A 26,811-nucleotide genomic window follows, 5' to 3' on the forward strand; every position below is an offset into this window, starting at 1 on the left:
GATGAGGGTTCTATGATGGCAGGGTATTCAGCCATCCGATCACCAGAGTAAGCCAGCTCAGACACCCTCTCCACTATTGCCAGTAGTCTATGGTGGAGTCATCCTTGTGGATTCCTGGGAACCTCCCTAGCACTCTGCGTCTCCCTATTCCCGTGGAGTCTTCATTTATCATGGTATCTCTTTCCTTGCCCTCCCACTCTATTCCTGTTCCAGCTCAAACCTCCCGTTCCCCTAAGCTCTCGTCCCCCCTCCCTTACCTTCCATTACCCCCTCCTCACCCCCAGTTTGCTCACGTAGATCTCATCCATTTCTCCATCGCTGGGCAATCCATGCATCCTTCCTGTGGAGCAAGGGGAACACTCCTACACTGTTGGTGGGAATGGAAATTTGTACAGCCACTTTGGAAATCAGTATGGCAGTTTCTCAGAAAATTGGGAATCATTCTTCCTCAAGACCCAGCTATACCACTCTTGGGCATATACCCAAGGAATGCTCAATTGTACCACAAGGACACATGCTCAACTATGTTCACAGCAGCATTATTTGTAATAGCCAGAACCTGGAAACAACCTAGATGCCCCTCAACTGAAGAATGGATAAAGAAAATGTGGTACATATACATAATAGAGTACTACTCAGCAGAGAAAAACAATGACATCATGAGGTTTGCAGGCAAATGGAGGGAACTAGAAAAAATCATCCTGAGGTAACCCAGACTCAGAAGGACAAACATGGTATGTACTCACTCGTAAGTGGATACTAGATGTAAAGCAAAGGATAACCAGACTGCAACCCACAGCTCCATGGAGGCTAACTAGTAACAAAGTGGAAGTCTTAAGAGAAATTCACTCTTCAAGGTTGAGGCTGGAAGCAAATTGCCTCAAGGTGCTGGAATGTGTCCTAACTGCTCCTCACCTCTTCTGGTTCCTAGCTGTGGTCCCAGTGGGCGTTCTTTGGCTGGCAGTCGCTAAACCACCCGACCACTGCCTCTTAGAGGGGCCACCTTCCCCGGGCTGCCTCTGCTATGTCCTCTCCTTAAAAGGCCATCCTAAACCAGTGTGACTACTATCTAATCACAATTACCTTTTCTTCACAAAACCGGAAACACGGCACTTCACATACATAGACACACAATATGTGTTTTCTTAAAAACACCCATCTCAGCCACAACTCTGCCTGCAGCCTTGGAGTAGTGACGGCTCCTCTGGGTGAAAACGAAATGAAGTAGCTGGCTTATGTGTTCTGTGCTATGCAATACAAAGTTAGTACAGCTCCAGGTGTTCAGGGTAATGAAGGCACAAGACCCTCCACAATGAGAGAAGCTCTTTGTTAAATGTTTCCAAAACACACTGCCAAAAATGCCATGGAGTCAGAAAAAATTCTTATGTCCAAGGGCTAATTACTGATTTCCAAAGTGAACTCCTTTAAGAGGTGAGGTTAGTAGGGCGGTGGTGGCGCACGCCTTTAATCCCAGCACTCGGGAGACAGAGGCAGGCGGATCTCTGTGAGTTCGAGGCCAGCCTGGTTTACAGAGTGAGTTCCAAGACAGCTACACAGAGAAACCCTGGGGGTGGGTGGAGAAAGAGGTGAGGTTTGTCTTTCTAGTTCTTTTGGAAGTTTTAGGGGTACAAGGGGAGAAAAGAAAACACAAGTTTGGCCTAGGGTGGATGTTGCTTTCTAGACAAGGGCTTTAACACTTAAGGCTCCTAAAGAGCTATTTCCTTTTTATGCAGACACCAATATCAATGAACAAACAATGAACTGAAAACGAAAATATGACATTTAAGATGCTATTATAAATACAAATATAGAAAATTCCAAATCTGTGTACATCACTGATCCCTAAGTTTGAGGCCAGCCTGGGTGACAAAGGTCTAATAAAAACATACAAATCAAAAGCATTTCTTCTGAAGTACATATTTCTTCTAAAGTATTTTTGAAGATTTATAACATGGTTTCTTTTATAACTAGAGTGAGATAAATTATATATACAACTCAAGTGAAAAATTACTGTCATGTATGGAGGCTGACATCATGGGTAGTCAAAGAATATGTTTAATAAAAAATAATTAAACTTCCATTTGCTCTATAGAACATCATAGAAAGTAATTTAATAAATTACAAATGACTTTTTAAGACGTTTGCTCAACTACAGAAAGCAAATTTAGACTACACAAAACACAACTGGTAAATATTGCAAATGTCCAAAAGAAAAATTGGACTAAGACTTGAATCATGAAACCTGAAACAAGGGCTAAAATACAAGGCAACACCAGCTATAATTCTTTCAGTAACTACCAACACATACTGGGATATCCTTTCAACTGCAGCGTTAGTATTAATGTAATTCCATCGACTCTTTTCTTATAACCCTTAACTTTCCATTTCCATATCTGCATGTTTGTCTTAGCTGGCACCTGGACAACTTTCCCCCAATTAATCTACAAAGAAACGTCTTGAAACCCAAGAGAATGTTTAAAGTTAACACTAGCCTTAATGCTTTGAAAACTGTAACTGCCTTATTACATACAGAAAGAGAATCACTAGGATGTTACCCAAACTTATTAGACCATAATTAGGAAAATACTTTATCTCATAGATTTTGCTATAAATTAGCTTTTAATGAAAGATCTAAGTTTTTTAACCCCCTTTTTTCTTTGAATTGGGAAAGACAGGGATAAAGATCATACAGGTAGACCTAGCGGAAGGAGGGGAGATGGGCGGTGCTGAAACACTCCACTGGCAAACCAAGGTAACTGTCTGAAAAACTTTGGCTATCTCACGGGTGTGTTCTAGTTAAACAAAAGTGCAATACTGCAAAGGGAACACACTAAATATGCACTATATCGTTTTCATGATGAAGAATTACTACCCACTGCTCCTGGATGGGCATTACAGTGACTATTGCTAAAACATTGCATAAAGAACTATCAATTCAAAGGACTATTTTGAGAAAATACAAAATTAATAATACAATCCCAATGGAACTTAATATAATTTGGTAAATACATATAACATTGTCTAATAATGGGTTACATTTTTACATACAGAAACATAATTTACTGGTAAAGGTCTTGGGAAACCCAGTACAATCACTTAGTCCATGACAAACAACAGCTCTATTAAAACATACTGGAAGTTAGTTTTCCTATAGGAGAGAACTGGGGTACTCCTCTGAAATTTACCACCTTGAAAACTTACCATGATTTACTTAGACACCAGGAAAATGCTAATATTTATCTCTCCTTAGAATGTCTAAGTCCATTCTAATGGTTTCTGATTTGTATAAAGGTGAACCTTGGACCTCTACCGTGTCAGAATGATAGCAGCTTTAGCAGGAGAAATGGTATCACAAATCAAATACCAGACAAATTGAACACGATAAAGGACTGTAAGAAACAGAACAGAAGCCTTGGACTTCATAGGGATAGTCTGTACATCTTTTTGAGATTAGTCAAAGTGCATTTTCAAAGTGGGCAGTTCAGCATTTATTATACACTGATAGCCCAACACTGATTCTGGGTAACATGCTGTCTTCTTACTCCTAGAAACTCAATTAATTCAAACTATCTGCATATTACTTGACTACTATTACCTGTTATTTTGGAATATTTCCAGGACATAAGACACAAACAGAAACCTATACGAATAAAGCAAACAAACACTTTCTTGTACATGAAGGGCGCTCTATTGAAAGTTCTCAGTGGTGTTTCATGAGTTTGCCTTTCTGAACCCTGGAAACAAGACATTATTCATCTGAGACATAATTATTTGTAATAGGAGGCCAAACTTCGAAAAGTTTTAATGTATGTGTACAAGGTGCCAAAGCCATATGACACAAGATTATTTTATGACTTCATTTTTACTGAATTCTGAGTTAAGCACAGTAAAATGAAAGTCATATTCCTTGCCAGATTGACATGATATATAGGATGTGTTTAAAAACCCCTGAAAACAAGTACAGAATTAGAAACGAATGTAAACTTCCTAAACTAACTCAGCTGAGGTAACAGGTAGCCAGATAAATTGGCTGACTGGGAAACTTATTTCTTCTTTAAAACATACTTGTACCTGAATTGGAAACATCAGCAGTGCATCACGACACTAGAGCATTTTCATGTAATTAAAGCAATGGATGGTGATGGAGAGTCTACAGCTTTCAAGACATTCATTAGCTGCCCAAATTATTGCTGAGTTTTCATCTGTAAATTATAGGTGTCAAGGAGGCTGTAAAACTATATTCAAATTAAATCAGTAATATGCATAAAGTATTCTGTGTTCACTGCAAATATATTAAATATACAACTCTTATTGAGCATCATTTTCATAAAATTAAGCCCCAACAAAATTATAATGCCTTTTGTTGTAACTTTATATGTGTATGTATCTGATAGTACATCCGAGTTCAGAAACTTATGGATCTTAAGAAACAGGACATGCAAAACGTCTCTGAAAGCAGTTTGCACTTCTAAACAAACAACTGAAATGTTCTGTCAGTAAGTTATTGATGCACTCAACACGGGATATTTACAGTTAGTAATTAAAGAAAAGGTAAAATCAGTTTAGGATGAAGTGCAGAGTCCCCAATCAATCTTCATTGCTTGAGTCTGAATCCTCAGATGATGATGATGTGCTATCAGATCCGGAAGAAGCTTTCTCTGAACCCTCATCTGTGCTGTTTTCATTGAGAGGACTGGGCTCAGTTTCCCCTTTCTCTTCCTGATCTCTAACTCTGGAGTCTTCTTCCTTTATTTCTACCGACTTAGATGAACCTAAGTCACTATTTTTGCTTTTCTGTATATCAAAAGTATTGGACTGAGACAAGGTTGGAATATGAAGATTAAGGCCTGGAGTGAGCAGCATCCCTGGGTAAAGTATGTTAGACAGCAATAGTGGGTTAAGAGCTATGGGCTTGGCAGCTGCAGCTGGACTCAATGCAGCTGTGGAGGAAGTTGAAGGAGAACCTGACACACAGCTTTCTCCTCCATTCTCTGAACTTTGGCTCTCTGTCCTTTCTTTTTTTCCTTCTAGCTCCTTAGAGTCATTTCCTTTTTGTTCTTCGGCCCCAGATTCTGCAGTCTTTGACAGGAGTCCTCCCATGCCCAGCAGATTTGGTAATCCAGCCATTCCTGACAGCAGCATGGGGAACATAGCAGCCATGTTTTTAGTTTCTCCTCCAGAAGACAGAGTGGCAGGCATGCCCATTAAGCCTGCCGTCACTTGCAGCGACTGCAGGCTCTGCAGATTTTGTTGTAAGGCCTGGAGAGCTGTGAGGTCCACACCCGGGGGTAATCCGTTGGCCGACAAAGGATGGCCTGGCACACTGCTGGCCGGGGCAGGGGCTGCTGCTGGAGCCTTGGCAATTCCACTTTTAGGCCTTCTCCCCCGCCTGCTGACTTCCTCTCTCACAACAGGACCAGTGAGGATACGGTCATACATACTTTCTGGAAGAAACCCCTAGAGAAAATACATACTCATTAATAACAGCTACATGAAGATAAAACCAGCTTATCAAATAGCCTATTAAGAGGTAGTATTCATAAACTTATTCTGTATTGATATGAAATAATTATGAAAGACATAACTTTTTTTTTTTTTTTTTTTTTGGTTTTTCAAGACAGGGTTTCTCTGTATAGCTTTGTGCCTTTCCTGGAACTCACTCTGTAGCCCAGGCTGGCCTCAAACTCACAGAGATCAGCCTGGCTCGGCCTCCTGAGTGCTGGGATTAAAGGTGTGCGTCACCACCACCCAGCGAAAGACATAACTTTAAGTTGCGGCTTCAACCAGCTACCCCCTGGCCCCATTTTTAAAATCATTAGAAAGAGGCATTTACTTTTCTTTATACAGTAAAGCTTAAGTTTGTAGGACAGAAAACTTAAGAATCAAAGAAATGCTATCAAGCATATTTTCATAACCCTTTCTTGGTACACATCAGCACCTGTTCAGTTCCTTCAGATCCGGGAAAGCAATACAGGAAGGCCAGGGGAAATAAGCAAAGGGTTGAGGTTAAATTAAGAAGCTTCAAACCAATCTTGACTGTCACTTTGGGATTAACGTAAACACAGCTAAGACACAAAAGGTAGATTACAAGGGAAAAGGCATTATTATTCATTATTGTCTGGATACTATGGGGGCTTCGATGCCTGTGTATACATCTATCACTTGTAAATGTTTGATAGGCAGGAGGCATCATCAATTTATATTATATTCAAAAGAGCTTGTTCTATATTTGATGTATAACCACATATTGGTGACGAGCAGTTTAAAAAAAAAAGAAGGAAGAAAGATGAGGGTTAACACCTGGCTAGGACCAGTAGTGGCACCTGCTGGAAGACAGTGACCAAGCACAGGACAAGTGGCCATCTGGGTTGCTTTCATGTAATTATCCTACGGTTTTCTAGGATACAAAACTTCTCCAAGTTTTATTTTATAACCTCCACAACAGCACTGACCAGCAGAAATGCAATGCAAGTCACATAGGTAGTTAAATTTTCTAGTGGCCAAATAAATTTTCATAATGTAGGCTAATGAAATAAAACATGACATAAATATTTTTACTTCATTATGTAATGTAGAAAAATTGAGATATGTTATATTATTTCTAAACTAAGCTACTAAGTTGCCCCAAAGTGTGTATTTTAAACCAAGCACACTTTGAGCCATGTGCTTAGTGGCCAATCTGTGGGGGTGCAGATGTAGGCAGCAGTTTTAAGGAGAAATCTGATGGGACTACTTTTTGTTTGGTTTTAATTGGTCAACCTCGTTTGATCTTTAAAAGAATTATGGCTCACTGCAGAACATACAATAATAAATACAAAGAGAACAAAACCATATTTCTCCCACCACACAGCCACAGTGCTGCTAACATTGAGAGTGTACAATGCATCATTTGCTTTCAGACTTAGGACTCTCCCTACCCCTTTCCAAACCAAAAACATAGTTACACTGAATTTAGTTTCATAGCTTACTTTTCTACTTGAACATCTATAGAAATAACACAGTTAGGCTTTAATAGTCCAAGATCTTAACTATTAAGACACTTAGTATATTGTTAATATTTCAATATTTCTCTCTTGGCACAAGACATTTTTTCTTTAAGTTATTTTTGAGCCAGGTTTTTTCTGTATAGCCCTGGCTATCCTGGAACTCACTCTGTAGCCCAGGCTGGCCTGAACTCACAGAGATCCACCTGCATCTGCCCCTGCCTCCAGAGCACTGGGATTAAAGGCCTGCGCCACCACCTCCCAGCTCAGACATTCTTCTAAATCACAATTTTTAAGTAGTTGTATAGAATTCCAATATATAGATAGTCCATTGGTTTATTATCCATTTTGTTTGTTTGTTTTCGAGACAGGGTTTCTCTGTGTAGCTTTGGAGCCTGTCCTGGAACTCACTCTGTAGACCAGGCTGGCCTCGAATTCACAGAGATCCATCTGTCCCTGCTTCCTGAGTGCTGGGATTAAAGGCATGTACCACCATCGCCCAGGCTTATCCATTGTTTTACCGTTATACCATAATGAACCCAGGATGTTGCACATATCTGTAATCCCAGTGCTCAGAAAGCTGAGGCAGAACTGTAGTTCAAAGCCAGTCTGGATTATCTACAGAGATCCTGTCCATGATGAATATTATTATATACATTTCTTTGCATACCTACTTGATTATTCTTTGTGGCATCATCCAAATAATGTTTGCAATTAAAAAAAAAGTGTGTATGGGAGGATCTCTGGTTTGGCATTCTACCCTATCATCAATTACACATTTTGAAAAATGAAAACTGTGAACTGAAAGCTATTACCACATGTTCATGAAATTCTTATCCTGAAAAGGATGTTTAACCCGAGACATAATCAAGTGGCTCTAATCTCTAAAATGGTGTATTTGTAAGATACTCACAGACTGCTTAACAACATCTCCCCATTCAGGAGCTACTCCATATTCTGAATTTTCTTTCAAGAATCTACATAAATCTTTCAAAGGGGGAGCAAATGCACCTCCAACCTGTAAACAAACAGACAGAGATTAACAGTTTAGACGGTTAACACTATTAAATATGAAGTTATTTATTTGATTTCTGATACAGAATTTCTTTAAAATATGTATTTTTGAACACCCTTCAACAATCTGTATAATTACATAAGAAAGGATAACTCCAATCTACACAGACTACTGAAATACTATATAAACACATTAGCTTTTGTCCTCTGGTTATCTTTAACTGTCAGCTTGGCAGACACAACCTAGAACTACTGACAAAGAAAATCTCTACTGAAGAACTGCCTAGATCAGACTGGCTTATGAGCATGTCCATGGAGGATTGTCTTGATTGCTAATTAATGTAGAGGATCCAGCCCACTATCCGTGGCACCATTCCCTGGGCAGGTGGTCCAGAACTATAAAAAGCTAGCTGAGCATAAGCCTTCAAGTAAGTTAGCAAGCAGGGACTGAAGTGTCAGGAAGCATTCTTCCAGGTTCCTGCCGGAGCTGCTCGGGTGAGTGCCTTGGTCAGGGATGACTCTGTGGACTAGCAAGCAGCCCTGCCTTTGTGTTCTTGCTTGAGTTTCTGCCACAACTTCGCTTGATGATAAACCTATAACTGGAAATCAAATGCTTCCTTCCCTCAGTTGCCTTTGGTCACAGCATCTGTCACAGCGACAGGAATGAACTGAAATAGAAATAATGGAAATCTTAAATGTTTTAAGTGGAATAACTAGAGTAGAAAATGAAGAACTACTATTCATGGTGCACTTAAAAGGCAAGACAGGCAGTCTAGCCTACTTTCAAGTATACCCTTTGGAGTTAGATTTCCCAGCTATGGAAACTCAGGTAAATCAGTAAAACTCTTTTGTGATCTATAAAATGGGGTGACAATAATATTTCCTTCCAAGTGTCTGATGAAGATAAAATGAGACCATTCGCTGGGCGGTGGTGGCACACGCCTTTAATCCCAGCACTCGGGAGGCAGAGCCAGGTGGATCTCTGTGAGTTCGAGGCCAGCCTGGGCTACCAAGCGAGTCCCAGGAAAGGCGCAAAGCTACACAGAGAAACCCTGTCTCGAAAAACCAAAAAAAAAAAAAGAGACGATTCAAGTATTTTACAATATCTGGCTTAATAATATGCCAAGTACTGGGCTAAGATCATTGCATTTACTTGAGTTCTCAGACATCTTTTTGAGATAGTATTTGAGATAGTATTTCTACTTTCAAAACGAAGGACCTGAGCATCAGAGCAGCTATAGTTAACTTTATAAAGCCATCTAATAATGTCAAGGGTTAGGAGTCGGTTGGGGATTTAGCTCAGCGGTAGAGTGCTTGCCTAGTAAGCACAAGGTCCTGGGTTCGGTCCTTAGCTCTCGGGGGGAGGTGGGAGGGTAAGGGGGGAGGTGGGGGGGGAAGAGTTAGGAGTCAAACCTAGGTCTCAGAATTCCATGCTTTTATTTATTCATTATGTATATTAACTAAATATATGCTATTAAATTATAAATATCTTTTGTATATGATAAATTCAAGATTCAAATTAGTAATATTTAGATCAATGATTCTGACCTTCCAATTTAATGTCTCTTTGCCATCTAAAAGCCGTTTGAGCAGTTCCTTCTTCCACACCCCACTGAAAACATATGCATTATATCTTTCTATCTTGAGTCATGTTGGGAACTGAATTAGGGCCTGTGAAAGCTATATAAGCATTCTATCACTGGCTATATCCCCAACTGATAAATATATATTATATCTTGGCAGGATGTACATTCATTTATTATTGTCAGTGTATCACCCATACCTATAAGCATTCTCATCTAAAATTCCTTATATTCTTTAGTCTCTCTGATTTCTGTTGCACTCTGCTCTCTATTAAGTTTTAGGTTAAAGTGGATTTACAACCTGTAATTCAATCTCCAGAAGGCTAATGCAGAAAGAATTCACTGAGTTTGAGGCCAGTCCAGCCTACACAGTGAGCTACAGTGTGAGACCCTGTTTTAAACAAAACAAAAATAGCACAGCATAACATAACCTCCTCCCCTAATACTAAGTGGATCTATTAGGAAGATTCTTTTTCTTAGTAATTCATCAACCTAACCCTCATCTTAGAGACAAGAGAGAACCCTAAAATCAAGGGAATGAACAGGATTCCAGAAAATTTACAACATGAACATTTAGAATATTTATTGCCAGTGACATGGCCCAGCAGAAAAAGGCACTTGCTGCCCAGTCTGATCTGAGTTCAATCCCAAGGACTTACACAGGAAGGAAAGAACTGACATGTGCATGTTGTCCTTTGACCTTTGTACACACAAGTATTTGGTATTAAACTTAACAAATTAAAAACAAACAAAAAAAAAAAACAAAAGCATTCCTTCTCCTTAAAACTGGCTAAGAAGCTTCCAGGTATGGTGGCACACACCTGTCACCTCAAGACTTGGGAAGCGGAGGCAAATGATCATAATATCAAGGGTATTTTCAATTACATAGTGAGTTTTGAGGCCAACCTAGGGAGCATGAGACCCTGTCTCAAAAGACAAAATCATCATCAACAACGCCCCCCTCAAAGAAAATCAAACAAATAAGCAAAACCTTCAAACTGGCTGAGGCAAATTAAAATATTCAGTAATGTGAAATTTTGTTCATTGAGAGTCTCATTAGAGTGTAGCCCAGGTGTATTGGTGAGGAGAAGAACAGAACTGACAGAATGAATCTAAACACACACACACACACACACACACACACACACACACACACACACACACACACTCTTATTAGAATGTGGCTGTGGTCCAGCTAGTCCAACAATGGCTGTCTACCAATAGAAAGTCCAAGAATCCAGTAGTTGCTCAGTCTATGAGGCTAGATGTCTTAGTCTTCAATTTACACTGGAATCCTGCAGAAGTAGGTAGACTCTAATGCCAGTGAAAGAATGGACTTACCAGTGAAAGTTGAGGGCAAGCAGGCAAAGAGAGCGAGCTTCCTTCTTCCATGTCTTATATATATATGCTACCAGCAGAAGGTGTGGTCCATATTAAAGGTGAACCTTCCCACCTCAAAAGATCCAGATTAAAAGTGGGCCTTCCTAACTGGATGCAGAGATCCATGGCTAGGCCCCGGGTGGAGCTCTGGGAGTCCAATTAGTGAGAAAGAGGGTTTATATGAGCGAGAATTGTTGAGACCAAGGTTGGATAAAGCACAGGGACCAATAGCCAAACGAATGGAAACACATGAACTATGAACCAATGGCTGAGGGGTCACCAACTGGATCAGGCCCTCTGAATGGGTGAGACAGTTGATTGGCTTGATCTGTTTGGGAGGCATCCAGGCAGTGGGACCGGGTCCTGTGCTCATTGCATGAGTTGGCTGTTTGAAACCTGGGGCCTACGCAGGGTCGCTTGGCTCGGCCTGGGAGGAGGGGACTGGACCTGCCTGGACTGAGTCTACCAGGTTGATCTTAGTCCGCGGGGGAGGCTTTGCCCTGGAGGAGGTGGGAATAGGGGGTGGGCTGGGGGGAAGATGAGGGGGGCGGGAGGGTGGAGAACAAGGGAATCCGTGGCTGATATGTAGAACTGAACTGTATTGCAAAATTAAAAAAAAAAAAAAGTATTGATATGAAAAAAAAAAAGTGGGCCTTCCCACTTCAAATGATTTAATTAAGAAAAAAATCTCTCACACATGTACCCAGCTGCTCGGGTTTTAGTTAATTCCAGATATGGTCAAGTTGACAATCAAGAATAGCCATCACACCACGCAAACCTCAAACTTTCTGTGTAACTCAGGTTGGCCTAAACTCATGATTCTCCTGCCCAAAGCTTTCTAAATGCTAGATTACAGGCTTATACTATCATGCCTTATTCAGTAATATGAATTTTTGGCATAAATGTAACAAAACACATCTTTTTGTCTTTTGCAAGCAGAAAATACATGAAATTGTACTGCAACATTTCCTTATTCTTTCTCTAAGACATCTATGTTTTCACTCTACAATACTGCTTATGCTGGTTAATACCAACCAGATACAAGCCAAGGTCATCTGGAAAAGTGACCTCAACTGAGAAAATGCCTCCATCAGCTTGGCCTAGTGGGCATGTCTGTAGGGCATTTTCATGATTAATGATTGATGTGGGAGGACCCAGACCACTGTGGACAGTGCCAACCCTGGGCAGGTGGTCCTAGGTTGTATAAGAAAGCAGGCTGAGCAGACCATGAGGAGCAAGCCAGTGAGCAGTGTTCCTCCATGGTCTCTGCTTTGGTTCCTGCCCAAATTCCTTCAGTAATGAACTGTTACTTGGAAATCTAAGAGGAAATCAATCCTTTTCTTCCCAGGTTGCTTTTGGTCAGTGTTTTATCACCATACAGTAAACCGATGCACCACCACAGGTGAATGAAGTGCACCTAGCAGACTGGGGACATCAGTAGTGCTTGTATAAATAATAACATCACAGCAACTGTTACTTTTTAAATGCTCTGTTTTAATGTGAAATTTCGTATGAGAAAATGTTTTTATGTATTGTTATCTTAACAGTGAGGCCATTTAACAGAAACCGAAACACAAAATGTCCAAGGTGAAGTAACTGATTATGAGCAAAGTCTTATTCTGACATCATGTTTTCTCCTCTATGCTACTGCTTGGTTATCATAACAAACCCCAGCATATTACAGCTATATGTACAAAGGATATCACAACTCACCTATCATTTACATTATAAGGAAAAAGAGATAAATCAATGTAGAAAAAGATTTTATTTTTTTAGTTTCTTGAGACAGGGTTTCTCTGTGTGAGCACTGTGGCTGTCCTGGAACTCTTTCTGTAGACCAGGATGGCCTCAAACTCATAGAGATCCACCTGCTTCTGCCTCCCCAGTGCTGGGATTAAAGGTGTGTGCCACTACCGCCCAATTAGAAAATGAATTTTACTAAGTCTTATCTGGTTCGGAAATAAGCTTTAGAAAAACCTTAACTTGGGGGCTGGGTCAGTGGTTAAGCATGTTTGTTTCTCTGCTGAAGAACCTGAGTTTGGTTCTCAGCGCCCTTATCAGGAGGCTCACAACTGCCTCTAACTCCAGCTCCAGAAGATCCAACACCTATGTTTGTCCTCTGCAGGTACAGTCACATCCCACCATGCACATATAAATAAAAATAAAGTAAATATTTAAAAAACCCAAAACTTGGCCGGGCGGTGGTGGCGCACGCCTTTAATCCCAGCACTCGGGAGGCAGAGCCAGGCGGATCTCTGTGAGTTCGAGGCCAGCCTGGTCTCCAAAGCGAGTTCCAGGAAAGGCGCAAAGCTACACAGAGAAACCCTGTCTCGAAAAACCAAAAAAAAAAAAAAAAAACAAAAACAAAAAAACCCAAAACTTCATAGGATTATAAGCAGCCACTGTATGATGCCAAGGTTGAGGAAAGTCAGGGAAGCAGAGGTTGGACTATACCCAAGAGAAAAGGAGGAGAGCATCAGAAGGTACACAAGAGAGCACATAACAGCTGGGAAACCTAGAACAACCGCAAAGCTAAGCAGGGTAAAAGAGGAACAATTCCACACGACTCCAAAGACTCTTCCAGAAGGTAATCTAGTCTGTCCTAGTTTAAAAAAGACTGGCAGTCAGTGCTAACCACAGAATGAGTTTCCACATCTTTAAACCCTGCTGGGGAATTTGGCAGGACTCCTGCATGACAAATAAGCATGGGAGAGAAGCTAACTTTGGAGTCTGTAAATCACAGAGGGCTACACCCCTATGCCATTGTGGGACTGAGCTACTCAGGGGGCTTGAAAATTAGGCAAGATTAGGATTTGGGGAGCCTGTAGACAGTCAGCCACAGCACATGAGGAAGTTTGTGACAGACTAGGGCTAGACGAAGACACGCTGAGAAGCTAAGATCATAGAAGGCCCAGGAAAACAAAAGTCTCTAACTTCACCACAGCTCCCACCCAGCCTGGACGCCAGAGGATGGACAGAGGCTGCTCCAATCACTGTTCTGAGGTTGCTGCCACCCACCCATGCCCCGTCCTACACCTTTACTATTATTTTCAATTTAGGGATGTTTTATTTTTAATAATTATTTTATGTGGATGAGTGCTTTGCCTGTGTGTATCTGTGCATAGCATGTGTGACTGGTCCCTGCATAAAGGCCAGGGGTCAGATTCCTTGGCACTGGAGTTTCAGATGGTTGTGAGCTACTATGTCGGTGCTGGGAATGAAGTCAAGTTCTGCAAGAGAAGCCAATGCACCTTGTTGTGAACCATCTCTCTAGCCCCTCATTTTATTTTTAAAAGCAGGCTTATTGATTTTGATTCCTCTTGTTAAAGCTTCCCTCTGGTTTTGTTGATAATACCTTATCTTTACTATGTAGTCCTTTTTTTTTGATATCTTACTGTTTTTTCTCCTTCCTAATCATTCTTCTCTTATTTTCTGCTTCTTTTGCCTTTTATTTAATAGATTCTTCTTTCCTTCCGCTTTTCTCTGACTACTTCCTCTAGTCTATTCAATTCATTCTATTTGCATTGTTATAATTTTTAACTTCATAAGTTCTTCTATGTAATTCTGACATTTGCTTTTCTATGGTTATTTGCTATAGTAGTTAGCTTTAGTTGATTCTAAAAACATTTCTGTTTGTGTATGCATGCCTGTGGAGATCAGAGGTCAGCCTCAAATGTCTTTCTCAATTATTTTCCATCTTATTTTTTGAGACAAGTTTTCTCAGTGAACCTGGAATTTACCAATTCAGCTACACTGGATAGTGATCCCTGGGGTCCTCCTGGGCTTACAAGGACAAATTGATATACTTGACTTTGAAGTGGGTGCTGTGGGATATGTTTGAACTCATATCCTCATACTTAACCAGCAACCAACTGAATCATCTTCCTAGCCTGTTTTGCCTGCCCCCCCTTTTTTCTTCTCTCTCTCTCTCTCTCTCTCTCTCTCTCTCTCTCTCTCTCTCTCTCTCTCTCTCTCTCTTTCAGCAGGGTTTCACTGTGTAGCCCTGGCTGTATTGGAACTTGCTCTATACACAAAGCTGGCCTTGAACTCACAGAAATCCACCTGCCTCTGCCTCCCGAGCGCTGGGATTAAAAGGCTTACACCATCAGCACCCGGCTCGTCCCCACTTTCTTGAGATAGCACTTTATGTAGCAGAAGGGGACTATTTAGGGACAGGAAGTAGACCAATGGGGTTGGGGGTACACTGAACAAGGAAGGGTAATACAGAGGTGAATCAGCACAGTACAAATGATATACACATGTGAAAATGTCACTAGAAATAATTATTTGGTAGTCTTACCAAAGTTAATATTAATAACAATATCTGAACAAGAAAAAAGAAAATGCTCAACTATTAATAATTTGTGAACAGTTAGCACAAACTAAGCATAGAAGTTCCACTCACCTATAAAGTAAATTTTGAAAGTTTATTTCCATGTATCAGGAAATTATATAATACGCCTACTTGAAAGAACAAGATTAACTTGAGCTATCAGACAAATAAGATTACACTGATAAAAATACAGTAAATTTATCATGATAATGTAAAGGGTGCCACCTTTGAGTAAGGTTTCTCAACTTTTGGCCCAAGACCTATAGGTTGGTACCTCAGTCCTTCCTCGTAGAGGAAAGCAGCCTTCTTTCCCTTCTCACCCTTCCCCACCACGCTGAGTGTGGATACCAAACCTCTGTCTAGACAGCAACCAATGTCCCCTGAGGGAATAAAATTACGGCCTGAAAAGAACCACTGCCTGAGATGAAGTGTCCTTGCACACTGCACAACCATAAGCAATTAACACCGCTTGGCCAGATCTGTGGAATGGCTTGCTTATTTCACTTACTGGCTTCATCAATAATGTGGGATTTGATATTAGACTACATCAAATTATCATGCATGTCTTTTCCCACAAATGTGCTAGGTTCAACCCATTCTCTAGTCTGTTAGAAAATAATGCATAATGCAATCAGTTTCTTTAAATGTGGAATCGGTGTGAAAGGGTAACAAGAGAAATAGATACCTTTCTTGCATTCCTTCTGTTAATCAGCTGCACACGTTCCTCTCCAGTGAGACTGTTGACATCCAGTTTGTTTGGGTTGCGGCATCGATGTCTTTTCTGTTTGGGTCTTCCTTCATGAAGCTGCACTCTCTAAAACACATGCAGAAACACCCTGAAACTGTGGCTCTCTTCAACACTATTCAGAATGGTGAGTGTGAGCTGACCCAGGGCTCTGCATGAGGTAAAAGCTCTTACTCTCTAGTTAGTCAGCTGAAAAATTTAAACTTTAAATATTTTAATGAAGTTTTACATTTGTTTCCAAATTTTATATTTGAAAATGACTCAAGGCCACTGTGTTGGTCACTATTATGGTCCTATATGAAAGTATGACTCTTGCAGTGAGTCTATGCCAGCTCTTCCTTAAAGGCTACAGAAAATCTCCAGCGTGACACCTGACACATGGAGGGGTCACTGGTGCTAATGGAACAGTTTCCTCTGAAATAGCTTGTTATTTTCCATCACCTACATTTCATTTGATAAGTTTCTCATCTAGTAAATTCCAGGAGAAGCTCCTCAGACTTCCTCTGTGCTATGACCATTTGTTTATCTATTTGTTTTTGAGGCAGGGTCTCATGTAGCCCAGGCTGGCCCTGATCTCATTCTGAACCAAGGGTGTGCTTGAACAGGTGACCCTTTTGCCTCTGACTCCTACATCCTGAGATTACAGGTTTATGCCACCAAGCCCTGCTTCAACAATTGATAATTGGGTTAGAAGTTTTATACTACTTCAGCCTTTATTGGGTGTGATAAAGTACTTTACATCAGAATTTTTTTTTTTTTAAACAAGAGCAGATTTGAACTTAAAATTCTTTTTGAGCACTGGTACTACAGGTGTGTGCCACCATATCTGGCCTGAAATGATTCTTATACTTAACTATTTATTGAATGCAGAAAGGAAAGCAACACAGAATTATATTTTGGGAAAGATGGTAATTATTTCTTTCTGGTAATTTTCCTAACTATTAGGCAGAACACATATTTAGCACAAATGGATGAGAATTTGTACTTAATCATTATAGCTTTGATGAATCAAAGGGACAGAGTATACCAGGATTTTAAAATGGACTTACTGGGATAAAAGCTCCCAAGTCTTCCACATAACCTGGGTGCTCCTTAAGCCATCTGTCCAGGTCCTTTCTCTTCGGAGCATCATCTCCTGCAAGCCTTGTCCCATCTTTGAGATTAATAACTGGAACTGGACTTTCTATATCAGGAATTCTCTGAGGCTGAGTATAGGAGAGTGCTGGATTTATCCCTGTGGAAATCTGTGAGGTGGTTAAGTCTAAAGTAAACTGCAGAAAAACATCAAGTAACATTTTTATTTCCATGCTTTATTGATTATTCTACTTTTCTTTCAACAGAGTAATTGTCATACACACACACACACACACACACACACACACACACACACACACACACACACACCCCAGGCCTTCTTATGCATTCCTGACTGCCCTGGACCTCACCTTGTATACACCAGGATGGCCTGAAACTGGCAGAGATCCTCTTACCTCTGCACACTGAATACTGGGGTCACACAAGTACTCTACCATGCCCAGATTCAACAGAGTCATTCTTTTCTGAAGAAGAAGAAGAAGAAGAAGAAGAAGAAGAAGAAGAAGAAGAAGAAGAAGAAGAAGAAGAAGAAGAAGAAAAAGAAGGAGAAAAAGAAGGAGAAGAAGGAGGAGGAGGAGGAGGAGGAGGAGGAGGAGGAGGAGGAGAAGAAGAAGAAGAAGAAGAAGAAGAAGAAGAAGAAGAAGAAGAAGAAGAAGAAGGAGAAGAAGAAGAAGAAAGCAGAGCCTAAAATTCTGCCAAGTCTTTTAAACTTAAATTTTTTTATGGCTCTTTGTCAATATTAAATTCTATTAAGGGGCTGGAGAGATGGCTCAGAGGTTAAGAGCACTGACTGCTCTTCCAGAGGTCCTGAGTTCAATTCCCAGCAACCACATGGTGGCTCACGACCATCTGTAATGAGATCTGGTGCCCTCTTCTGGCCTGCAGTCATACATGCTGTATACATAATAAATAAATAAATCAAAAAAAAAAAAATTCTATTAAGATTCAATTTCAAAGTTTGGGAGACTAATTTCCTTATTATTTATCTTATTAAAAATATGAAATAGCAATTGTATACTTATTAGAACTGAATTTCAGACTTAAGGATAAATGATTTTAAAATAGTTTTACTTACATGATTAGGTGGCTTATTTCTGTTCAAAAAGAGGAAGTCAACACCTTCTACATTCTTCCTCCTTCCTCGTCTTTTCTTCACTATAGGCTGGTTGTCTAATACCATTCCATTGGCACCAAGGGTTGACTGAATGGAAGTACCTAATCAAATTAAAAATGCAAAACTGTGACTCAAAACTTAAATGGGACATTGCAACTTTTCTAAATGTATATGAAATTGGTTCTTTTATACCCCAAACTAAGAAGTTCTTAGTTTTATAATGTGTTAATTTCTCAATTTAAAAACTTGGAGATTTGTAATCTAGGTCTCTCCCTCAGTAGCTCACATTAGCCTCCCAATCCCATTCCTCCTACCACCTACATTCTGGGATTATGGGCATGTATCACCTTACCTGACTTGCAGTAACTCTTTACTGGACACTTGTATGTTGTTTTACTCAATTTACCACAAAATGTGACATCTCTTTCTCCTCCCACTTCATTTTACAGACAACGAGAAGGCTCAAAAAATATTAATGTTAACTGATTTCCAAAAAGTCCAGGAAGGAAGATAGATCCAGACTTCACATTTTCAATTATCCAAATGTATTATATAAAATACTGCAATAACTACATAGTATTAATAATAATAATTGAGTTTTTTAACATGGTTTTATATAGCTTTAAAACTAGTGTGATCATTACTATTATATATTATATATATCATTATCATTATATTCTTTAAAATTTTACTAATTTTATGTGTGTGCGTGTCTGTGTGTATGGATGTCCAGGTGTCTGTGGAGTTCAGAAGTGGGCATTGAAGCCCCTGGAGCTGGAGTTAAGGCATTTGTGGGTGCTAGAAACAGATCCTCTGCAAGAGCTGTATGCACTCTTAACCACTGAACCATCGCTTCAGGCTGTATATTTTTATTGCAAATATGAAACGTACTGATACAATACAAAAAGAAACATAATAGTAATAACTACATAAACTATATTTGCTATATAATATATAATATTTTATATATAACGATGATGCACTCTGTATAGTATTATTCATCAAAGAATTACTCATAGGGTAAAAGCTGGACAATTGTTAGCAGCAATGCCACTAAAACCTTCACATGATCTAAGTACTGACTGTATCTCATAGAGGAACTTTCAGGTTAAGAGTGGGAATAGTAGGCCGGGCGGTGGTGGCGCACGCCTTTAATCCCAGCACTTGGGAGGCAGAGGCAGGAGGATCTTTGTGAGTTCGAGGCCAGCCTGGTCTACAGAGCGAGATCCAGGAAAGGCGCAAAGCTGCACAGAGAAACCCTGTCTCGAAAAACCTAAAAAAAAAAAAAAAAAAAAAAAAAAAAAAGAGTGGGAATAGTAAACCCACTTACTGCAGGCAAGAGAGCTCACAGCTGATCTCCATTTGTCCTCATGTTTTATTGGAAAAAAAAAAGAGCTACTTAACTACAAAACTATCACTGTAAAGCATATTTGGGAAACTTACACTTCATGAAACAGAAACATTCACCTTGAATGTTCTTGCGGGGTGAGGGGAACATGAGTATGTACGTGGTAGATCTGGATGCACATGTGTGCAGGTGTGCGTGTGTATGTGTGTGTGTGCGTGTGCGTGTGTGTAGGCCAGAGATTGTCATTGGATGTCTTCCTCAATTGCTCCCCACTTTATTTAATGATTCCGAGTCTCTCATTGGGATCAGAGCTCACTGATTTGGCTAGTCTAGCTAGTCACCTTGCTCCCAGGATCCCCTGTTGCTGGCGAACAAGCACTGGGATTACAGGTGGGCAACCACACCTGCCTAGCTTTTATGAGGTGCCAAGGATCCTCAGGCTGATCTTCAGCTTATATGGCAAACGGTTTATCTACCAAGTTATAGCCTCAGCCCTTCAAGTGCAAGTCTGACATGTGTGACACCTAGAAGATGATCTCAAATGGTTAACGGATCCACAGGAGACCAAACTGATGCCAATGAAGCTAAACTAGTCTACAATTTAAAAGGTGGAAATAGCATCAACTGAAAACAGCAGTCAATTCCCCAACTGTAGGAGTCCCGCACACTACACTCATGCACATTAACAGTTTTGATAGGCTTCCAAGTATTATGTGGCAAACAGACTTAGTTCCTACTAAAGTAGAGTCCTTGGCCTTCTGAAATAAAGAAAATTCAACTCATTTACTTTCTTTAATTAAAACTAGTATTTCTGGGGGTAGTATAGGTGATAATCTTGAAACTCAACTGATCTTAAACATCATTCATAATTGTTGACAACTTAAGAAGAACACAGGTAGAAGCAGCCTAAACAAGACAAAAACAGTGTTGAGTGCATTTAATACCTTTTTAGTTATTCATTTTTATTTTAGGGTATGTTGCTTCTTCTGTATGTATGTGTGTGAACTATCTGCATATCAGAAGAGGGTGCAGAAACAGATGGCTGTGAGCCAGGTCCTCTGCAAGAACAAGAGCTCTTAACTACTGAACCATCGCTCCAGCCTGTCCAATGCATTCTTCACTGTTCACAGAGCATGCAACACATGGCATAAGTGATGTATTCAGTAAATGTGCTGATTCAAGTTGCCACAAGGTTAGAAGGGTTAGGGTTAGGGATGCTAATTGTTTTCAAAATGCTATGATTTGCCATGCAGACATATGTTGGTCTTCTACCAACAACATTACCATGTGACTTAAATCATTGTTTGAAGCACAAATATACTGTTTTACCAAAATGGTTTTTGAGACAGGGTTTCTCTGTGTAGGTTTGTGTCTTTCCTGGAACTCACTCTGTAGCCCAGGATGGCCTCAAACTCACAGAGATCCACCTGCCTCTGCCTCCCGAGTGCTGGAATTAAAGGTGTGTGCCACCATTGCTCAGCTGCTACTCTTAACTTTTATCTGTTAAAATCTACTTGAAAAAAAAATGGTATCTCCATCAAAACACTGAAACTTCTGAAACCAAACTGCTATGATTCAAAATGTCATATTCAATTCCAGCTGGGCTGGTGGTGAAGTTCAGTGGTAAAGTGACTAAGCATACATGAAGGCCCAAGTTTGAACTCCAGTGTGTACACACACACACACACATGCATCATATATGCACGTTCTAGGACTTAATAAGATTCAATGTTATACTGACTACTTTATAAATGTTAAAAAGAGGTCCCCAACACTAAAGAAAGAAAAATGAATTTTTGTTTCAAAAGTCTATAAAAGAAGATTTGGAAATGGAAAGGAATATCTCATTAATAAAAAGTTACTATTTGCATATTTACCTGATGCTGGCATAGATTTTGGAAAATTAACAAGGCTCGTCTCTGAAGCACTCTGGAGCTCTCGAAGTCGAGTAAGGTACTGCTGCTGGCCCAGGGCACCATCTTCACCATCAAATGGTCTTTTCTGGGCAAGCCCTTGCTTCTGAAATGTCAACTTCAAACCACTTTCCTATTAAAACAAACAAACAAACCAAAACCATTATTAAGATAAATGTCAAAGAAAACCTTACTGTAGGATATCAAGAAAAATATTTTACTTAGAAAGAGTGAAGGCAAAATCCCTGATATACTACTGAGGTTTTCCTGTTTATAAATCAATACAAGAAAAACACATTACTCATTTCTATAATGAATACAAACCAAAGTTTTTCAGGTGAGAAGTACATGATAACTATAACATTTCCAGCTTCACACAGACATTATTAGAGGACATCACCACACATACACGTATGCATTTTTTTTTCTGTATGAAATATGGCCTTATTGTGTGCCCTCAAGTTGCCCTTAATTTCTCCTTGCTCCTAACTCAGACTTTAAGGAGCTAGGGTTACATGTGTAACCTCCAAACTAAATCTCACCCATATTTTAGATAACAAATAACTGTTTCAAAGATCATATTAAAATAATCACTACTAATAATGGGGCATACTAAATGTTTAAGAGAGAAAGTACACTGATATACCACATAAATATTATAGAAAAAGACCAGAATGGAAATTGCCACATTTTTTAAGAAATATCTTGCTCAGAACTATAGTCAGGAGAGAAACATATTTAATGATTAGCCCTTTAATGGGATATTCAGCTTGAACAACCTAGATATCAGAAGAGAAACAATCCAGATACCAGGAACAAGTATGTGAAGGAAGGAAGAGTGAGAGCAGGCAGCCATCTGCAGGAAAAGCATGCTGCACACCGCAATCGCAACCAGGCCCTAGGGCAATAAAAATACACATACGTCTTTGATTGTCACTGTAAACTCCTTTTCGCGTACATGCTTCTTCACCTTTGACATCTGTGTTGACTGTTCATGTTCTTCTTTGACAGCAACAGCTGGGGGAGTAGGGACACTGGGCTCGCTATATTCTGTAGCTGCTCCCGGGCTATCCAGCAGTTTTGTGGTATAGAAAGACGCCACCGTGTTAGCATCATAACTTCTTCGAGCTGAAGGCCACTTCCCTTTCAGAACTGTTTGACAAATACTGTCCAAGCGGTTGATCATTACCCGATCCTAGAAAAGCAGGTAACATCAAGGCATTCTTTTAGTAATCAGGACAGATCTTTGGAGATCAAATAATCTAAAAGCTTTGATGACTTAAACCAGGTATAACACTGTGTGTAGTATGCATATATATTCTCATATGTATTATAATTCTGTAATTATTCAAGTACAAATTCCTTTTGGTTGAAGCTCAAGAGCATTATTCCACAAAGACATTTTTATTATTATAATATTTTATTCCTACAACAAAGTCTGGCCTTGAACACACTAAATAGCCCAAAGATGACCCTGAACTTCTGATCCTCTTATCTCCACCCCATAATTACTAGAATTATAGAGATGTAATATAGATGTATGCCACAGTGCCCAGTTAAACCTGAGGCTCTGTGCATGTTAGGCACACAACCCATTAGTGGAGCTACATCTGTAACCCTCTGCTGTGGGATAGTCTTTCTGTATGCTGTGAATATGTGTTGCTACCATTGGTTAATAAAGAAGCTGCTCTGGCCTAAGGTAAGAGAGGTTATAGCCAGGTGGGAAATCCAAGCAGAGAGACAGGGAGAAGGAGGGCAGAGTCAGGGGAGACACCAGCCCGCCGCCTAAGGAGCAACATGCCAACAGACTGGTAATGCCATGGCCACATAGCAATATATAGATTAATAGAAATAGGTTAATTTAAGATGAAAGAGCTAGCTAACAAGAAGCCTGAGCCATAGACCAAACAGTCTGTAATTAATATTAAGCCTCTAACTGGTTATTCGATACCAGCAGTCGGGAAAGATTTATTCAGCTACAGCTCTCTTTTTTCTTTGTAATAACAAATGTAATACAGTGGTTCATTATTAAAGAGAAAAAAAGCAATTTAGAAATATAGAAAGAGGAGCCGGGCAGTGGTGGCACATGCCATTAATCCCAGTGCTCGGGAGGCAGAGGCAGGTGGATCTTTGTGGGTTCGAGGCCAACCTGATCTAAAGAGCGAGATCCAGGACAGGCACCAAAGCTAAACAGAGAAACACTGTCTCGAAACAAACAAACAAACAAACAAACAAAAAGAATAAATAAATAAAATAGAAAGAGAACACACTCCTCCATTTCTCACTTCCCAACCTCATTCCTAAAGATATCCTGTACTAGTCTTTAGGAATTTATACTTATCCAGTCATAGCTGCTTTTACTACTGAGTGTACCTATTTTAAAATAAACCTTTTGGTAGGTTACAACTACAAAAGGCATTCACTGCCCATTATTTTAAACATTCTAAAGTTACACTGAGAAGTATATACATGTAAAAAAACTCATTTAATAGGAAGTAATAATTTATACTTTTGATGCAAAAAAATCATCAAAAAATTACAATTTTTTCATATAAAAGTATCTGCCAGGCCGGGCGGTGGTGGCGCACGCCTTTAATCCCAGCACTCGGGAGGCAGAGCCAGGCGGATCTCTGTGAGTTCGAGGCCAGCCTGGACTACCAAGTGAGTTCCAGGAAAGGCGCAAAGCTACACAGAGAAACCCTGTCTCGAAAAACCAAAAAAAAAAAAAAAGTAAAAAAAAAAAAAAAGTATCTGCCATTAGGCAAGATGAGGTGGTGCACACATTTAATTCCAGGACTTGGGAAGCAGAGGCAAACACAGGCATATGTCTGGGAGCAAGAGGCTAGTTTGTCAGCCAGGGCCACATAGCCAGACCTGGACTGAAAAAAAAAAAACAAACAAAAGAAAAGAAAAGACAAAACAAAAGAATGCCTACCATCAAAGCTAGTCAGAAGAATTAAAAATTGCCTATGTCAAAAATAACTGATTTTTTTTTTTTTTTTTTTTTACCTTTGGCCAATATGAGGCTGCCAGCATATATCCACCTTGTAATAGGTAGGCAGACTCTGGTGTTCCATTGTTTGCCTGGAAACTATCCTGGGTCTCATCCTGGGTAGTGCTCAGTGAAGCAACACTTTCTTCATCAAAGGCTTTCACATGAGGGGTACCTTCTAATGAGAACAATTACAATCACCTTTTAAAATCCACATAAAATAATTTTATGCATACTTTCACAAGTTTATGTGATCTCTTAAATACTCCACAATTCTCTGAATAGGTAACTCTTAGACATGAACATGCTCCTTGTGACAACCCTGACAGTTATGCCTAAAGAACTGTGACAAGGTACTCTGGCTCCAGTGGAAGATGAGGCTCTTTAAGCCAGAGAGGTTCCTGAAAAAGCTTGATGCTGACTCATTTCCCTGTATCTGATTGGTTGGCTTGCTGCAAAGACACCCAAAGAAAAGGACCAGCCGGCACTACTCCCCTGAGAGTGCATCCTTCCACTGACTGACTGTAGGTGCCAAGGACAGCCTATGCTACTCTTGTTTGTCCATTTAATCTAAGATTGCTGGTAGTTGCTATAAACCTCCTTTATGTGTTCATTAATAAACTTCTTCTGGGGAAAACAGTAAATTTTAAGACAATCACAAAGAATGCAAGCTATTATATAAAACGTCAAACTCCCTGTCTATTTAGCAATGCCTTGAATATTGAATGGGGTTTATGTAACTAACTCTAGTTTCCTTAATCATGCTTTTCTAAGAAAATTTATAAGCATAAAAATTTGAGCTTACAACTTTAGGCATGCTTCAGTTATTTAAATCAAGCTCTACACATTTTCATTTGAAAAGCTGTCATAAAATAACAAAATTATGCATGTACCTCGCTTCTGGACTTCTTCTTCACTGTCACTTTCTTCAGATGATGATGAAGATGAAGAGGAGGAGGAGGAAGAGGAAGAGGAAGAAGATGCTGAAGAACAAGATGAGGATGAAGAAGAACTACAGCCTGATCGAGAGTGTGAGCAAGAGGAGGAAGAGGAGGAGGAGGAGGACCTGGAAGAACATGATGAGTGCTCAGAATCAGAGTCAGAGTCAGAACTGGATTCTGATCCTCTTTTGTGGACTCTCTGTTTCTTAGAAGCTGGGTTTGGAGTTAGGGGTTCTGTTCTGGCTGCAACCATGCGTCTGTCTGTTTCGCTTTTCCCACCAGACTTCTGGTCTCCAGTAGCCTGTGGTAACACACCATTCTTTGGACTTCCAGGCTCAGACTGAACTTGTGTCCTTGTTTCCACAGAAGACATAGACTCTTCTTCAGAAGACTGGGGCTCTTCCTTAAGGTTTTCATTTTTAACTTTCACATCCTCTACAAGAGAGCCTTTAGCATCTAGCAGCCTAGGCAAAGAGGTAAGAGGAGAAGCAGAAAGTGCTACTTGGTATTGCTGCAAAAGTGGGGTAGAAGTCCTTGAATGAGCCACCTTACTCTGACTGTAGTTCCTTTGAGCTGCCATAAAGGAGAGTTCAGGATCGCGCAGAATGTGGTAGTCTGTCCGGCTTACTCCGTGTTTGGCAGCACCAATAAGCAAATCCCTATCATGAGGGCCGCACTCCCACCAGACAGGTAAGTCTGGGTTTGGACGACAAAGCTTCAAGCGTTCGAACAACTGTGGGTGTCGAAGTGCCTGTTCCCGCACTTTTCTGAGAAGTTCAATGCGATATAAAGTCCTAGAAGCACGCTCTTCTGTGATTGGTTGGATAAAAATATTTGGATCCACCAATTCTATATTGAAACAAGGACCAAAATATTAATTAAAAAAGCTTTATGGGAGATTTAATATAAGGTAACTTTAAAAATATACCTCTATACAGTATCATTATAATTTCCAGGACTGCAAATTGTTTTTAAAAATGTAAATTGTTTCTAAAATTACTAAACTCATGAAACATAAAATATCTATATATTTTAATGACCAATATATGATTGTTTCAGAAGTATGGTACCATAAAAAAAATTTACTTTTAAAAAATTCTTGCCTGGCGATGGTGGCATATGTCTTTAATCCCCTGGAGGCAGAGGCAGGTGGGTCTCTGTGACTTCAAGGCCAGCCTGTTCTACAAAGCGAGTTCCAGGACAGCCAGGGCTACACAGAGAAACATTGTTTTGAAAAGCTACCAAAAAAAAAAAAATGAAAGAAAGAAAGGAAAAGAAAAAATTCTCTAAGCTTACTTATGAACACAACTTCAACGATTCAGTGATATCCAATAAACAAATGGAAACTGGCATATCTCATAGTGTGTAAG

The 26,811-nt window shown here is 39.9% G+C and overlaps 1 protein-coding gene across 13 annotated transcripts in view; it reads right to left on the bottom strand.

The window, feature by feature from the left end:
- Positions 1–2,039: 2,039 nt before the first annotated feature.
- Chd9 (chromodomain helicase DNA binding protein 9) overlaps positions 2,040–26,811 on the bottom strand; it is a 236,684-nt gene continuing 211,912 nt past the window's right edge. For 8 of the 13 annotated variants that reach the window (XM_052729717.1, XM_052729720.1, XM_052729716.1 and 5 more), the window contains 9 exons: positions 25,394–26,290; positions 24,518–24,678; positions 22,431–22,703; positions 21,473–21,641; positions 18,209–18,348; positions 17,088–17,309; positions 15,979–16,107; positions 7,897–8,001; positions 2,040–5,457 (listed from right to left, as the gene is read on the bottom strand). In XM_052729717.1, coding sequence (XP_052585677.1) covers positions 4,588–5,457; positions 7,897–8,001; positions 15,979–16,107; positions 17,088–17,309; positions 18,209–18,348; positions 21,473–21,641; positions 22,431–22,703; positions 24,518–24,678; positions 25,394–26,290 — 2,966 coding nt within the window. In that variant the 3' untranslated portion in view covers positions 2,040–4,587. The remainder of the gene's footprint in view (positions 5,458–7,896; positions 8,002–15,978; positions 16,108–17,087; positions 17,310–18,208; positions 18,349–21,472; positions 21,642–22,430; positions 22,704–24,517; positions 24,679–25,393; positions 26,291–26,811) is intronic. The other 5 variants (XM_052729724.1, XM_052729729.1, XM_052729722.1 and 2 more) reach the window with 4 other exon arrangements.

Source organism: Peromyscus californicus, unplaced genomic scaffold, assembly GCF_007827085.1.
Source record: "Peromyscus californicus insignis strain IS unplaced genomic scaffold, ASM782708v3 Scaffold_8__1_contigs__length_139910024, whole genome shotgun sequence".
In the NCBI taxonomy this organism is placed as follows: domain Eukaryota; kingdom Metazoa; phylum Chordata; class Mammalia; order Rodentia; family Cricetidae; genus Peromyscus; species Peromyscus californicus.